At 41.4% G+C, this 13,555-nt stretch overlaps 2 protein-coding genes across 2 annotated transcripts in view; one reads left to right on the forward strand and one right to left on the reverse strand.

Moving 5' to 3' along the window:
• The window catches only part of GNG10 (guanine nucleotide binding protein (G protein), gamma 10), a 6,496-nt gene extending 2,494 nt beyond the window's left edge, over positions 1-4,002 (forward strand). Inside the window, exon 2 of the mRNA XM_010005466.1 lies at positions 3,877-4,002. Coding sequence (XP_010003768.1) covers positions 3,877-4,002 — 126 coding nt within the window. The remainder of the gene's footprint in view (positions 1-3,876) is intronic.
• A 5,499-nt stretch (positions 4,003-9,501) lies between these two features.
• LOC104395736 (chromosome unknown open reading frame, human C9orf84) overlaps positions 9,502-13,555 on the reverse strand; it is a 43,384-nt gene continuing 39,330 nt past the window's right edge. Inside the window, exons 24-26 of the mRNA XM_010005467.1 lie at positions 12,419-12,590; positions 11,656-12,213; positions 9,502-9,602 (exon numbers count right to left, since the gene is read on the reverse strand). Of these exons, the coding sequence (XP_010003769.1) occupies positions 9,502-9,602; positions 11,656-12,213; positions 12,419-12,590 (831 nt within the window). The remainder of the gene's footprint in view (positions 9,603-11,655; positions 12,214-12,418; positions 12,591-13,555) is intronic.

Genomic DNA, 13,555 nt, shown 5'->3' on the forward strand with positions numbered 1-13,555 from the left:
GAGGCCCCGCAGTCTGGCAGCTCCCGGGGGCTCCGCTGTGTTTCTTTTGTCCGAGTCGCCCTCGCCGAGCTGTCCAGGACCGCGCTCCCTTCCCAGCCCGTGGGGGCGGGGGGTGCTTGGGACCCACAGCTACGCTGCTAAAACCCCCTTTTCCAGCCATCTGAAAAACCCGGCATAGGCTGTGAAGTGATAAAGGTCGAATTAATTTGTATCCTGCCCTTTCCTCTTCTCTCATCACCCTCACGTATTCGCCATTTTTTCTCTGACCAGGCACCGGCTCCCCCGGTCTGACGGCAGTGCCGGTATCGTGGGCTGCAGGGACGTTGCTCATTGATTTAAAAAAACAATTTAGAATACCATTCCTGTCCCGGACTGGTGGAAATTTTAAAGTGCTTATTGCAAGGTGAAACCACTGTGGGTTTTGGACATTTTCCCAATCCATTAGTATTATTAAATTTTACAAGTAAGGGCTGAGTTTTCAGGTGTTTGATTCACTGGAAGTGTCTGCAGTTTATCACTGCCATGGTGTGTGGGAATCCGTGAGAAGCGGCACAATGGGGAGTGGAAACGTCGGCCCTTGTGGCGAGAGGGATGTTGTCTGACACAGAAACGGTGACCACACATTTCTGTTGCTTTAAACCTCCAGCAGCAGCCTGGATCTCTGGCACTGCTCATTTTGAGTCACATACCCCCCAGCTCCACGTTTTTTGTTTGGGTTTTTTTTTGTGTCTGTGTGTGTGTTTTGTTTTGGTTGTGTTTTTTTAATGAGTGGGGAGGGTGTATAAAAAATCCAGTTTGTAGTATGTTGGGGGTTACTTTGTGGCAGCCACATGCTCTGAGCTTCTCAAGGCCACGCATTTATTAGGGTTTGCTTCTGCTTCAGGAGGGCTTGGCCTTGCTGAGGCCTGGGTCTTATCTTTCGTGCAGCATTCTGCACAGCTGTCTGTCTCCAGATCTGCTGTTCTAGGAACATGTTAGTGGCTTCTTATAATCACAAGTGAAATGATGTGTGATTAAAAGTGTGTCTTATAAAAAGCGTCATCTAAGTTTTCTTGACATGCAGTGTAAAAAGAGTGAAGCCCGTATTCAGCTGGTGAAAAACTATCTGGATCAGTTTTAGCAGACACAGGGATAGGAGAAAACATTTTGGCTGCTTTGAATATACTGTGTGTTTTCAGATGGAAGCTGGTTATGAAAGGATTTTTAAAAATACATACCACACTACCAAGCTCCAGTGGTGATTTTGTTTACCCTGCCAGCTGAAAAAGCAGACAGGAACAATATTTGCAGAAAGAGGAAGCCAAGTAGGAAAGAAGTACCCACACACATTTTGCATGCAGGAGGCTGCCAGAGGGAGTATGTTTGTCTTGAGACAAAACATGGCAGAAACCTTGGTGCTTTTTGTGTGAAATGGAGGAGTGAGGAACTTTACAGGGGCCTAAGAACGTTACAGAATGTACCCTCAGCCAGTTTGCTGGTGACACTAAGCTGGGAGGAGTGGCTGACACACCAGAAGGCTGTGCTGCCATTCAGAGAGACCTGGACAGGCTGGAGAGTTGGGCAGGGAGAAACTTGATGAAATTCAACAAGGGCAAGTGCAGAGTCTTGCATCTGGGGAGGAACAAACCCATGGACCAGCACAGGCTGGGGGTTGACCTGCTGGAGAGCAGGGTAGGAGAAAGGGACCTGGGGTTCCTGGTAGACAGGAGGATGACCATGAGCCAGCAATGTGCCCTTGTGGCCAAGAAGGCCAATGGCATCCTGGGGTGCATTAGAAAGGGTGTGGTTAGTAGGTGAAGAGAGGTTCTCCTCCCCCTCTATTCTGCATTGGTGAGGCCACATCTGGAGGATTGTGTCCAGTTCTGGGCCCCACAGTTCAAGAAGGACAGGGAACTGCTTGAAAGAGTCCAGCACAGAGCCACAGAGATGATGAAGGGAGTGGAACGTCTCCCTTATGAGGAAAGGCTGAGGGAGCTGGGTTTCTTTAGCTTGGAGGAGACTGAGGGGTGACCTCATCAATGTTTACAAATATGTAAGGGGTGAGTGTCAGGAAGATGGAGTTAGGCTTTTTTCAGTGATGACCAGTGATAGGACAAGGGGTAATGGATGCAAATTGGAGCATAGGAGGTTCGAGATGAATATCAGAAAAAACTTCTTTACTGTGAGAGTGACAGAGCACTGGAACAGGCTGCCCAGAGAGGTTGTGGAGTCTCCTTCCCTGGAGACATTCAAAACCCACCTGGACACGTTCCTGTGTGATGTGCTCTGGGTGACCCTGCTCTGGCAGGGGGGTTGGACTAGATGATCTTTTGAGGTCCCTCCCAACCCCTAGGATTCTGTGATTCTGTAAGAGGGCTACGAGCAGGCAGACCTGTCCTAGAACAACATTCTGCTGCTGTACAGGTAACTCTCAGACAGATGACAAAAATCATGGTTTTGCCTTTCTAGGAGCACCAGGGTAGGCCTATAGCTCAGTATGTGCTGCAGAGTTTGGCAGAGAAGTGCCAGGAGAGGCAGTGAGGAGCTGCAGACTGTGCTGTGCTCGCAGGGCAAGCCAGACCCTGAACGAGTCTCTGCCCATTTTCCCAGCAGAAAGCTCCATGCAGCCTTGGCCTGATGGGTGTGTTGGCAAGTGGCACCACCTCTGCCTGATGCCCATGGGCTGCACAGTGGCTGAGACAAGGGTGCCAGTGATGCAGGGGGCCTGAGGGGGTGGGCAGAGACCTTTGCAGCCTCCAGAAACAGACCCTCCTCGAGGCCTGGACCCACTGACTAGCTGGGATTCTAGCTGTGGATAGTTCTCTCTGTACTCCACTCAAGAGAACCTGGGAGGCTGTCAGGAAAATGCTTCTGTTAAGAACTCCCTGAAATATGGGACAGCTGCTGGGAGGAGAGCTGGGAAGCAGTGAAGAGGACAGCAGTGGAACAGCACATGGAACTGCACTTCCAGGTGCTGTTAGATGTGATGGCCTAGAACCAAAATCCCATCAGGTCTCCTGCATGGCCCCATTGATCAGGAGGCTGGAAAGGGTGGATGATCCTTCAGGCTATTGCCTTGCCCCTCCACTGGCAACGTTGCAAAACTGTGTTGGGATTGAAATCAGTGTTTCAGGAGTCCTGCGATGAAGAGGTGAAGTGAACGGGGAACTTCATTTCCCATCAATAGACTCAGAATTTCCTTTGGCAAAAAAGAAAAATGTAGCAGACAGCATGGATTTGGACAGTTCCCTGGAGCTGTTACCAGTGCATGTCTGAGAAACTGGGAATTGCCCTACATTTTCTTTAACAAGCGCAGGACCACTGACTTGCTGTCCACCAGGAGGGGAGGGGAATTCAGTGCTGGAGACATCCTGGGGATGTTCTTCAGCTGTGGGGGCCAGGGTGTTGATTTGAAGCTCTCACTTCACAGCTGGGGGAAGGTGGCATTTTGGACTTAAAAAGCTTTTCATCTTAACCTTTTTTGCTTTAATTACTTGTTATGCTCAGTGTTGCTTAACAGTTTGGAAATAAAAATCATTTTTATAAATTATCCAAGGATGTAAAGCTTGAAATATAAACATGAAAACAGGACAGTAGATTGGAAAATATTGTGATCACAGCCCCTTGCATTTTAATGAGGACAAATTCCATCGCCCTTGTACCTCAATCCTTCACAGTCCTCTGGTTCATCACTAGGACATTATTTCATGCATGTTGCATCAGAGCTCTGTAAATGTGCATCTGTCCTGATTTACTTGGTGTTTTAGAATCCAAGAGCTGACTTGGCTGCTCTCCAGCTCTGTTTGATAATGGTTATTCAAGAGGAAATGCCTGATAGATGTTTGTTGAATCAATTAGTTTCCTCTCTGGATTTGTTTTCCTTTTCCCTTCACACAGGTCTCCCAGGCAGCTGCAGAACTCCAGCAGTACTGTATGCAAAATGCCTGCAAAGATGCCCTGCTTGTTGGGGTTCCTGCAGGGAGCAATCCCTTTCGAGAACCCCGGTCCTGTGCTCTGCTCTGAAATCAGGTAATAAAGTCACACCTCAACAACTTTGATTTGAAACTCAGGTCCTAGGAGGGATAAGGGCATGTGGTAATAGTTGCCTGAATAATCGAGTTCTGCTGGTACTACTTTGCTTCTTTTAGAAGTGGAAATTTAGTCTATTGCTCTTTTTAGAGGGTGTTTTTTTTATGAGGGCTTTTTCTTTGTTTGGTTGCTTTTTGTGTTTGAGCACCTACAGGGTGATCAGTCGTGTCCCAAATATTAAAATAATGTCTGTTACACATGACTGTGTTTGACCCAACCAGACATAAAAACCACCCATGCACACAGCTTGAAGAATAAGGCAAAGCATGAGATGCTCTTTTGGAAAAAATTGGGCAGAGGTGAAAGCACAAGCAGAAAATATTTTTAATCTAGGTGCTACCCTCAATTCTTTCTGCAGAAAAGATAAAATCGATAGTGACTTATGCTTCTGTTATTGACTAATGGACTGGTTTATCATTATTTAGTTATTTTTAGATAATAAAAAATGAGAGGAAAGTAAAAAAGCCAATTAACATTTTTTATAATATTCCAGGGTACCAGCATCCGAAAAAGAAAAGTAGTTACTCAGTTTTTCTTAGTGCAAAAAATCATTTTGTATTACAGCTTGTGAGAGAAATGTATCTGCTTAGGAAGACAGCATTTAATAAATCTTTTTTTCTTCTTACAGGGGAGGTCATCAGAGTTGCCTTCAAGCATAACATGAATGACAACTGCCTTTCCTTCATACAAAAGTCTTTCTCTGTGTCCTAACTTTTTGGATGCCTAAAACCCTGTCCTAGATATTTATGTTTGTTCTTCTGTATCTGTGCTTCACTACCTTTTCCTAATGCTCGTAAAGTTTTTTAATGTAACTTTTCATAATCATCATAATTATTACTATGCTAGTTAGTATATGCTAGCTATACAAATACTATTTAAGAAATTTGTATTTTAGAAAAGAAAAGCACAGAACTCTTACTAAATTATTTACTTCTATCTTGGTAAACTGTTACACCAGGGTAATAGTAAAAGCTGTTGTTTTTTTTTCCAAAATTAAAATCCAAAAGTGAATTGTTAACGTTTAAAGCTAAATGCTGTCAGTAATGGAGTAATGTTCTCAGAGGGAATTTTGCTTCCATTAGCAAGACCTCAAACCAACTACATTTTTTTTCAAGTGCATCTAAATCAATAAATTACACGTATTAGAAACTGCTGGACAAAATGTGTAATGCAGTCTTGGTTCCTAAGGCATGTTTCTTACAGCACTTCTAATCTGTAATACTTCTCCTCAATTTGTATTTGTAAAAGTACTGCCACGGTGGAATTTTCCTTGATGTTTCTAAAAGGTGACCAAACGGACACGAAAAGTCCATGAACACCCAAAGATAGTTGCATGCATTGTTGTCAAGGTTTGCAATACACAAAACTTTCTAATATGTGCTTGGTCATTTGCCTTCAGTTTTTTTATAGAGCACTTTTACAAGGACAACTAATTTTTTTAATAGGTTTTTCATTTTTTTCTACTTTCTATTGTTTGTATTAATCTTTCAGAAGTTTGGAAATAAAATTCCTCTGGCCAATGTCTTTGAACTCATTGTTTAATTGTAATAAAGAGCAGATATTGTAAGGAAAAGGATACTTTGATCTTGCAGTGTGAAGGGAGGCCTCAAGCTGTTTGGCTTTTTGGAAGAGAAGGTTGCTGTTGGATTTTTAGAAAATGAGTCTTATTAGTAGAAAAATCCTTTTTATGACTGTTTTGTAAATAGTAACGTGTTACTAGGCTCACTTATATATTTTTAAACTGTAAGTAAGTAGTTTGCAATCTGAGTATTTGATTTGTGTTAATAGGGCCATGATTGTCTTCCAGGCAGTTCAGTCTTTGTCAAAAGATTTTCATTCTTATTGTCCCGCAGGAAGACACTGAAATAAGACTCATAATACTGCCAATAGTTATTGTGCCTCTAAATACAGAGAATGTCCTTCCTTGAGAGCTTTTCTTCATTCTGGCTTCCTTCCATGGTAGGCTATTTGAATATAGCAGTTTTCCTCTTAAAACTTGACACGTGCATGCTGCGGAAGCCCAGAGGAAGCATGACTATTCTTATTCTCACAGAGGTGAGCAGAGGCTCAGATTGAGGTCAAAATGCTCAAGTTGGGGAGGAATGAAGAGGGATGAGAGTAGGCATCAAAAGTCTTTGAACACCTGGCTGCTGGCTACTTCCTCCCAGGCAATCCCTTTGTATTTATCTCCTGCAATGAAACCTCTCTGTTCTCACATCTCTGTCCCTCCCCAGGCCCCTCTGCTTTCCTGCTCTCTGTCCTCTCTTGGAGCTTTGCTTCTGGAGTAGCTGCTGAGCTGGCATAAGGAGCTGCCAAATCACAGTGTGCAGGAGAGAGCAGCCCCTGCCAGCCAGTCGACTGCTGTTGTCTCTTGGCTGCCCTTCCCAGCTCTGTGTGGTTTCTTTCAGCTGGAGCACTGCAGACAACGTGTGTTGGAGGAGTAGAAATGTGATCTTACTGCAGGTCCTGACTGTACCCACAGCTTGCACGGGCAGTGCAAAACCTGTTCAGCAGTTGTGGGATGGGTTGGGAGCAAGTGGGTACCTGCAAGTTTGGTGCTTATTCTGGAGTCCCATGGGATAGAGACACAGATTCCAGTCTCTTAGACGAGTGTGCTTGCAGCACCCCTTTGCTCTCAGGGCAGCGTGCAGCTGAGCTGCTGGGTACAGGCAGGAAGAGGGAGGAGATGACAGCAGTGCCACCTCTGCCCTCCCAGAGGGTCTGTGACAAAAGCTGTGTGTCTGAATGAGCTCCAGAACAGAGTTGGTTGGCACTCAGTCTCTTGGGTTTCCATGGGGGGTCAGTTTTATGGAGCGTGCCACTGCTGGTTATTTTGTGTTGGCTCAATGAAGCAGTCTGCATGTTAGCAGCTCATCTTTTGCAGGTCCCCTTTTTTGAGGTAACTGAGGAACCTGACAAATAAGCCTGGACAGCTGTCTGCTGTTGTAGGCAGAAGAACAGGGTGTCTCTTACCTGCTTGGTCAACTGGACAATGTCTCACCTTCAAATGCAGGTGGGTTTACATTACTTTGCTGAACTGAACACTGGGATGGCTTAGACAGGGACAAGGATCACATTTTGCTGGCTATGCTTAGACAGGTGTCATCTGCAGTGGAATGGACAAACAGCTTCCTCTACTAAAGACTATCCAAGAGGGCTTGTCAGCTGAGATCTCAGCTCTCCACACACTGCACGACAGACCTTTATACCAGTCTCATGGCAGCAGGTCCCACAGGATGCCCATGACAAAGCAAATTAAGTGCACCCATCTGTAGGCTCAGTGCCTCTCATGAGCCACAAGGCTCTCTTTTCACACTGTCCTCTCTCAGTCCATCAACAAGGGTCCTCCCCATCTACAGGTGCCACCTGCCTGGCCACTGAGCAGTTTACAAATTTGATCCAAGAACTCAGTGTTCCCACCCACTGAAGGAGGACTTGTGATTAGTTTTTGGCATCTTTTTGTGTCCGAATTAGTTGCTTCCTAATCCTTCATAGTTAAAAGATCATTTAGGAGGCAGGGGGGAAAGTGCCTTTTTATAGTGCAATAATAATTTCCTCCACGTTAAACAAATTGAAGTAATGTGTACATATCTGTGAGAGACTGAGAGTCATGAACAAATACAGTAAAAAGCAACTGGTCATTGCAAGCCCCTTTCCTTATTTTCCACTATGCTCCTGGTAACTAACTGAACACACGTCTTTTTTTCCACCCAGTGGAAACTCAATGCAGACAACAGTGGCATTTTCTTTTTTAATGTAGGCAGCATGCCTTTGCATTCTACGTGATCCAAAAATTATCTGAGGTTGCATTCCATGACTGTTCACGTGGAAGTTCTGGTGTCAGCCTTTGCCTGTGGGAGAGGAGGACGCAAATTCATCACTTGGCAGTCGCAACTATAATTTACTCTACTACAATAATCTGAGACTTAGCAGTGCATGCTTAAAAGAACAGATTCCTGGGATCAGCAATTTGAGAAACAGTTCTGAAAAAAAGAGCCAAACCCGTGATGCCAAGAGATGGAAAGTGGTTAGGTCAAGTTACCACAAAAATGGGCCAGGAATAGTAAGCAAATTGAAAATTTTATTTAAGTCTTTCTCTTATTCTGGGCAGAACATGGAAACTCTGGCTTTTTTGCAATTCTACTAAATGTCTTTTTATGTTACACTTGAAAGTTTTTTTCTAAAGTCTTGCAAAAAATTGGGGTACAGCTAATCTTGGCATATTACTGTGAACTAAAATTGCTGTTAGTGCTGTCATCATAGCTTTAAAAATTCTCAGCTAAACATCAGCACTCTATTTTCTCTGAGGGACTGAAGTGTTCTCCTGTAAATGCTAGTTTTATTTTTTCAGTGAGTATACAGTTAATAAAGATCAATGTCAAGAAAGCATTTTACTGCAAGCATAAACCATAAACTTGGTGGTCTTCTTTTCTTTTTTCTTCTGCCCTGCCCACCCCCTTTCTGTTATTGCATCAAACTTAAAAGATCTGTGAGTTTGAAAGCTGAATCATCTCAGCTGAAGGCCACTGAACAGACACTGGAGCTGGCAGGCATCCTGCACAAACCACGTCTGCATTTCTGCAGCAGAATGGAGTTACTGTCTACCATTGCTCTCACAGATATTTCCAGTTTTGTTGCCAAATCTCTACATGGAAAGTGAGGGTTCAGGTACAATTCTATCCTCTCTCTTCTGTAGCTTGCAATTGAGATGACTTCTTTTTAAAAATCTCTTAGCTCTTCCAGCTGTAACCTACAGTATCTGGCACTGCCTCCCAGATGACTCATCTCCCTGCTTGCTAAAAGATCGGGATTTCAGCAAATGGCCTCCACCAGATTACACCGACAGCTACGGCCACAGCTTAGTTCTCTGAATCAAATCTATTAGAGTCCTAAATTTACACACATTTTTCACATGTTGTCCATGTTTCTGTATCTTGGTTATGATTAAAGGCTCAACACACAGTTTCTAAGGGAGCTGTCAGAAAGAGAGAAATGGAACTGAGCCCAAGTGACAAATACAAAGAGTCACAGTTTCAAGTGCAAGTGCAAGAAAGCTCTTAAGACTTCACGTGATTCTCACGGATCTAGTCCATCTTTAAGTTAGAAAAGCTGCATTGTCAGGCAGCAAACATAACTGCTTTGAAAAATCTATGAGCTTCAGTGTCTGTTTTTTAATTAATGTTTTACATTTTTTATAAATAGTGAAAAAGTACCATTGTACCATCCATGAGAACAGAGAAGCAGCAATTCTCCAAGTTCAAGGAACTAGTTTAGTAAAATTTGAAAACATGCAACAGAATCCTGAATTAGGAAGTATTCCCAAACTCTAATTACTCTCTAAAAATCTACACAAAATAGCTAATTTTATCTATTTCCCTTCAAAGAGATTAAGAATTTTAAACAGTTTGTGTAACATGCAAATCCCCATTGCATTCAGAAGAATTTAAGACGTGTTTGTCCATCCCTTCTTCCAGGGACTCTTTCATATGACAGTCTCCTTTTTTTGAATTCTGACACTTCTGCAAAACCTGAGTCTGAAAAAGAAGTGAAAAGAAAACATATGTATGCTAAACTAAAAATAAAACATGTATACAGAATTAGCAGTGTGTTTCTCAGAAGCAGTAGCAGACTTTAGCTTTAACTGATATGGTCTGTATGAAAAGTATCAACTGCCATAAAATTATATGTGTACAGATTAATATTAACTACTGCTCACTACTACTGATCAGCTTTATGCATATTGCACTGTAATAAAAATACAGGAACTTACACAAAAGAAATACATCAACTTGCACTGTGCTTAACCACAATATTTTAGTAAATAGTTTAATGCTTATTTCTATTTCATTAATATCATACTTGGTAATGATTCAGTAATTGTGAAAGTTAATTCTTTTTTACCAGATACATGTTCATGTTTCTAAGTTGTTTAAAAAAGCTACTTATATTCTTAGGATTCAGGTATTTTTACAAAAAGTGTTTTAATCATCACTTATTCAAAGTAAGTTACTGTAAGAAAATTCTGTTTAATCTTTACTAGAAGTATAGTCAGAAAACACTGACCTGAGGATTTAATCTGTTCCGATGAAAATACTAGCTTGGCATATTGGCATTAATTGTTTGTGGCTTAATAGAAGTTTGATCTGAAGCCTAAGAAATCGTTGAGTGTTCCCAATGTGTCTTTTTAACATCACTCCTTTTGCATTTTTTAAACTTGGGATTTCACATTTCTTAAATCTGGGACTTCATAAGGCTTTCACTGTATTAATGTCTTTTTTTTTTTTTTTTTTTTTTTTTGCATTAGCATGCACTATTTAGTATACTTGTTTTTCCCCTACCTAGTGAATAATAAAGTAAAATAAGTCTATTCTTTGAAAATCTAACCCAAAAATCCCTTTTTCTTTTTTGGTTTGACTCAGATTTAAGTATACCTTTGCCCTGCTATGCAAGAGCATTACAGAAATCCTCTCAGTCAGAGATCAGTGTTTTCAGAAGGCTGTACAACGTACCAGAGGAACCTGCCCTGATCTTGTGTTTTCATGAATGAGTCTGATCTAATTAATGAAAGCATTTAATGCTGTGTTGACCTTGCTGTACCATCAAGAGTTTTACCAATAGGCAGTAACAGAGAGAATAACTAGGAGTTAGGCACTTTAATTAAGAAATTTAACCTTAAAATTTGAGAGAATGTAGCATCTCACCTATAGGGAAGCAGCAGAATTTAAAAAATACATCAATATACAATGTAGCAATACTTAGTTTGACAGGGACTAGTGATGCTTTCTTACTTTTAAGATTCCACAAATACATATGGTTTATCAAAACAGGTCTCAAGCTAACTATATTTGGGAAAATAAATCAGGGATAAAAAGCTTTTCTGTAAACACCTTCTGGGTAAACAAAATCTTTAAGTACACACTATACTACCTATTTGAAGAAATACGCTTGGGAATGATTTCAAGATGGAGAGTTTAGTACTGGAGATATTAGCTAAAAAAAATATACCAAGAATAAGGGAACTGTATGAAGCAAACTTAGCTGTCAGTGGGAAATCCTCACTTCACTAATGCCAACAGCAAAACACTGCCATTAGTAGTACCTAAATTTCACTTTCTCAATTTGCTGAATCTACTTTTACTTTAGAGAAAATACTTTCTAGTTGTTTCTTCCCCTCTTGTCCAAACCTAGATATACAAAATAATCTTCACCATAACTTTAGAAATAATTCTTGCATGGGTTTTTTTGCACATTCTAGGCACTGCTGAAGAGAGAAGAGGCTGAAGCTTACAATATTGGGCAACTACACTTCTCAATGTTTTCCAAGGAAAAATAATTGCAGTAATACAGTTCTATTTTTAAAAATATAGTCTTAATTCTCAAAGCAGAAAAGAAATGCTTAGGGACATTTTACAACCAAGGAAATAGATATGCAAGTAAGTTTTTTTAGCAAAGGATCCATGCACATGTTGGGTTGGATAGCCTGTAAAAACTACTTGAAGAAAATACAAAGTCTAGTCTTGCAGATACTCCCGTTTCTAGTTGAGTTACGAACAGAATTCCAGCCAATTCTGCTTGCTTTGGACCTACCTGTTCTGTATTTTTCTTTTGTCCATAAGAATTGTGGACTTTGTTTTATCTTTCCTTTAGATTTTCTACCTATCTGGTGAAAAGTCAGACTTTGAAGCTCCTCTGGGTTGACAAAGAAATCAGAGAGAAGACCATCAGATGCAAATGAACCAAATGGGCCTGTGGATAAAGGGTCATTCCCTGGGGTCTCATCAATCAGAATTTCTGGTCTCTTAAATGCTGCATGTCCAAATTCCTCTAGAAAACTCTTAGTGCCCTCCTGAGGTGCATATTCACTGAAAGTTGCAAAGAAATCTCCTTTTTCAGAGTTTTTGGGAGAGTGATCAGAGCTGTATTGCATCCTGAAAGGCTGCCTTTGAACATGAAGAGAATTCGTAACATCTATTTGAGCAGAACATTTACAGTCCTTTGGCACAGAAAACAAATTCTCCTTCTTCCTTGTAATTATTTCAGAAGAGCATGATTTCTTTTGCATATAGCTTGGAAGATCAGAGTCAAGAAAATCCTGATGATGATTCAGTGGAGGAACTGTGGCTTCAGAATTCTTATGAGATAGTCCTGGTAAAGAAAAATTTGGAATATTCTGTTTGGAGAATGAAAAATTAGCTTAATTGCCTACATTTTATAGAAAACCAAGATGCCATTCAGCATTCTGACTGCACTCTATCTCATCAGAATAACTGACTCTTCTATGATTCTAACACACCCAGATTTTCCCTTGGTTTCAAACAAGAGACATTTTCCTAGTAGTGCAAAATATTACCTGTGCTGTTTTGTGCCTTATCAAGCAGCTGTAAAGACTGATGATTTTGTTTATAATCTGCACAGAATGTGTTGAAATTATTCCTGTTTTCTGGAGGTAATGCACCTTTCACGGCTGTTTCTAGTGGAGCAGCAGCATTTAGGTTGTATGATGACGTTATTTCACTAAAATGCTGAAGCCAAAAAAACAATAATACTTGACTGTTTTTAGCACATATCCACAGTGTCAAATATGAAAAGTTGAAGCCACTTAAAGACCTTAATACACGTTATTCTCTTACATTAGTTCAGGACTGTAGAAAATGGTGTCTGCAATGGATTGGTGCACAGAGGAATTGAATTGATGAGGGAGGGAGGAAGGGAGGGGATGGGAGGGAAGACAAGAAGGGAAGGGAGAGGAAGGGAAGGGAGAAAGAGAGGAAGGAAGGTAGGGAGGATGAGATGAAGGGAGGGAAAGACAGAGAGAGAAAGGGAGGAAAGGATGAAGGGAAGAAAGGAGGGAGGGAAGGAGGAAGTGAGGGAGAGAGGGGGGGAGGGGGGAGAGGAGAGTGGAGGAAGGCAGGGAGGGAGGGGTGAAGAGAGGTAGGGAAGGGAGGGAGGAAGTGAAGAAGGGAGGGAGTCAGGAAGGGAGGGAGGGGGGGGGGGGAGGGGAGGGAGGGAGGAAAAATCACAAAATGTTGACTTGATAAAATCTGCTGAGAATTAGAAGGCTCAATATTTTAGACATGAATGATATGATAAAACATATACATACTTTTAAAATTATACAAGAAAATGTGCAAGTAGCTTCAGATTTTTAAAAAACCAACAAACTAAAACCAAACTGTATTACAACAGAGCAAAAAGACTAATCTAATACATAAATAATTTTAGCCAACCTTTAAAACTTTTTTTGGAACCTCTGGCAGAAGTTCCTGAAGTTGATCAAAGCTTGCAAGAAACAACCTGTCCACCGAAAATCCCTTCTTTAACATAAATTGAGCAACCAGAGGGTTGATACATGGAAAAGCAAGTAGGCATTTCTCTGTCTGGAAATGGAGATTATTTTGTTAGATTGGTATCTGACAAACTTCCCCTCCCCCCCCCCCTTTTTTTTTTTTTTTTTTTTTTTTTTTTTTTATATTTTCACACACTATTA

The sequence above is a fragment of the Chaetura pelagica genome, unplaced genomic scaffold (assembly GCF_000747805.2).
Source record: "Chaetura pelagica isolate M959 unplaced genomic scaffold, ChaPel_1.0 scaffold349, whole genome shotgun sequence".
Classification (NCBI taxonomy): Eukaryota; Metazoa; Chordata; class Aves; order Apodiformes; family Apodidae; genus Chaetura; species Chaetura pelagica.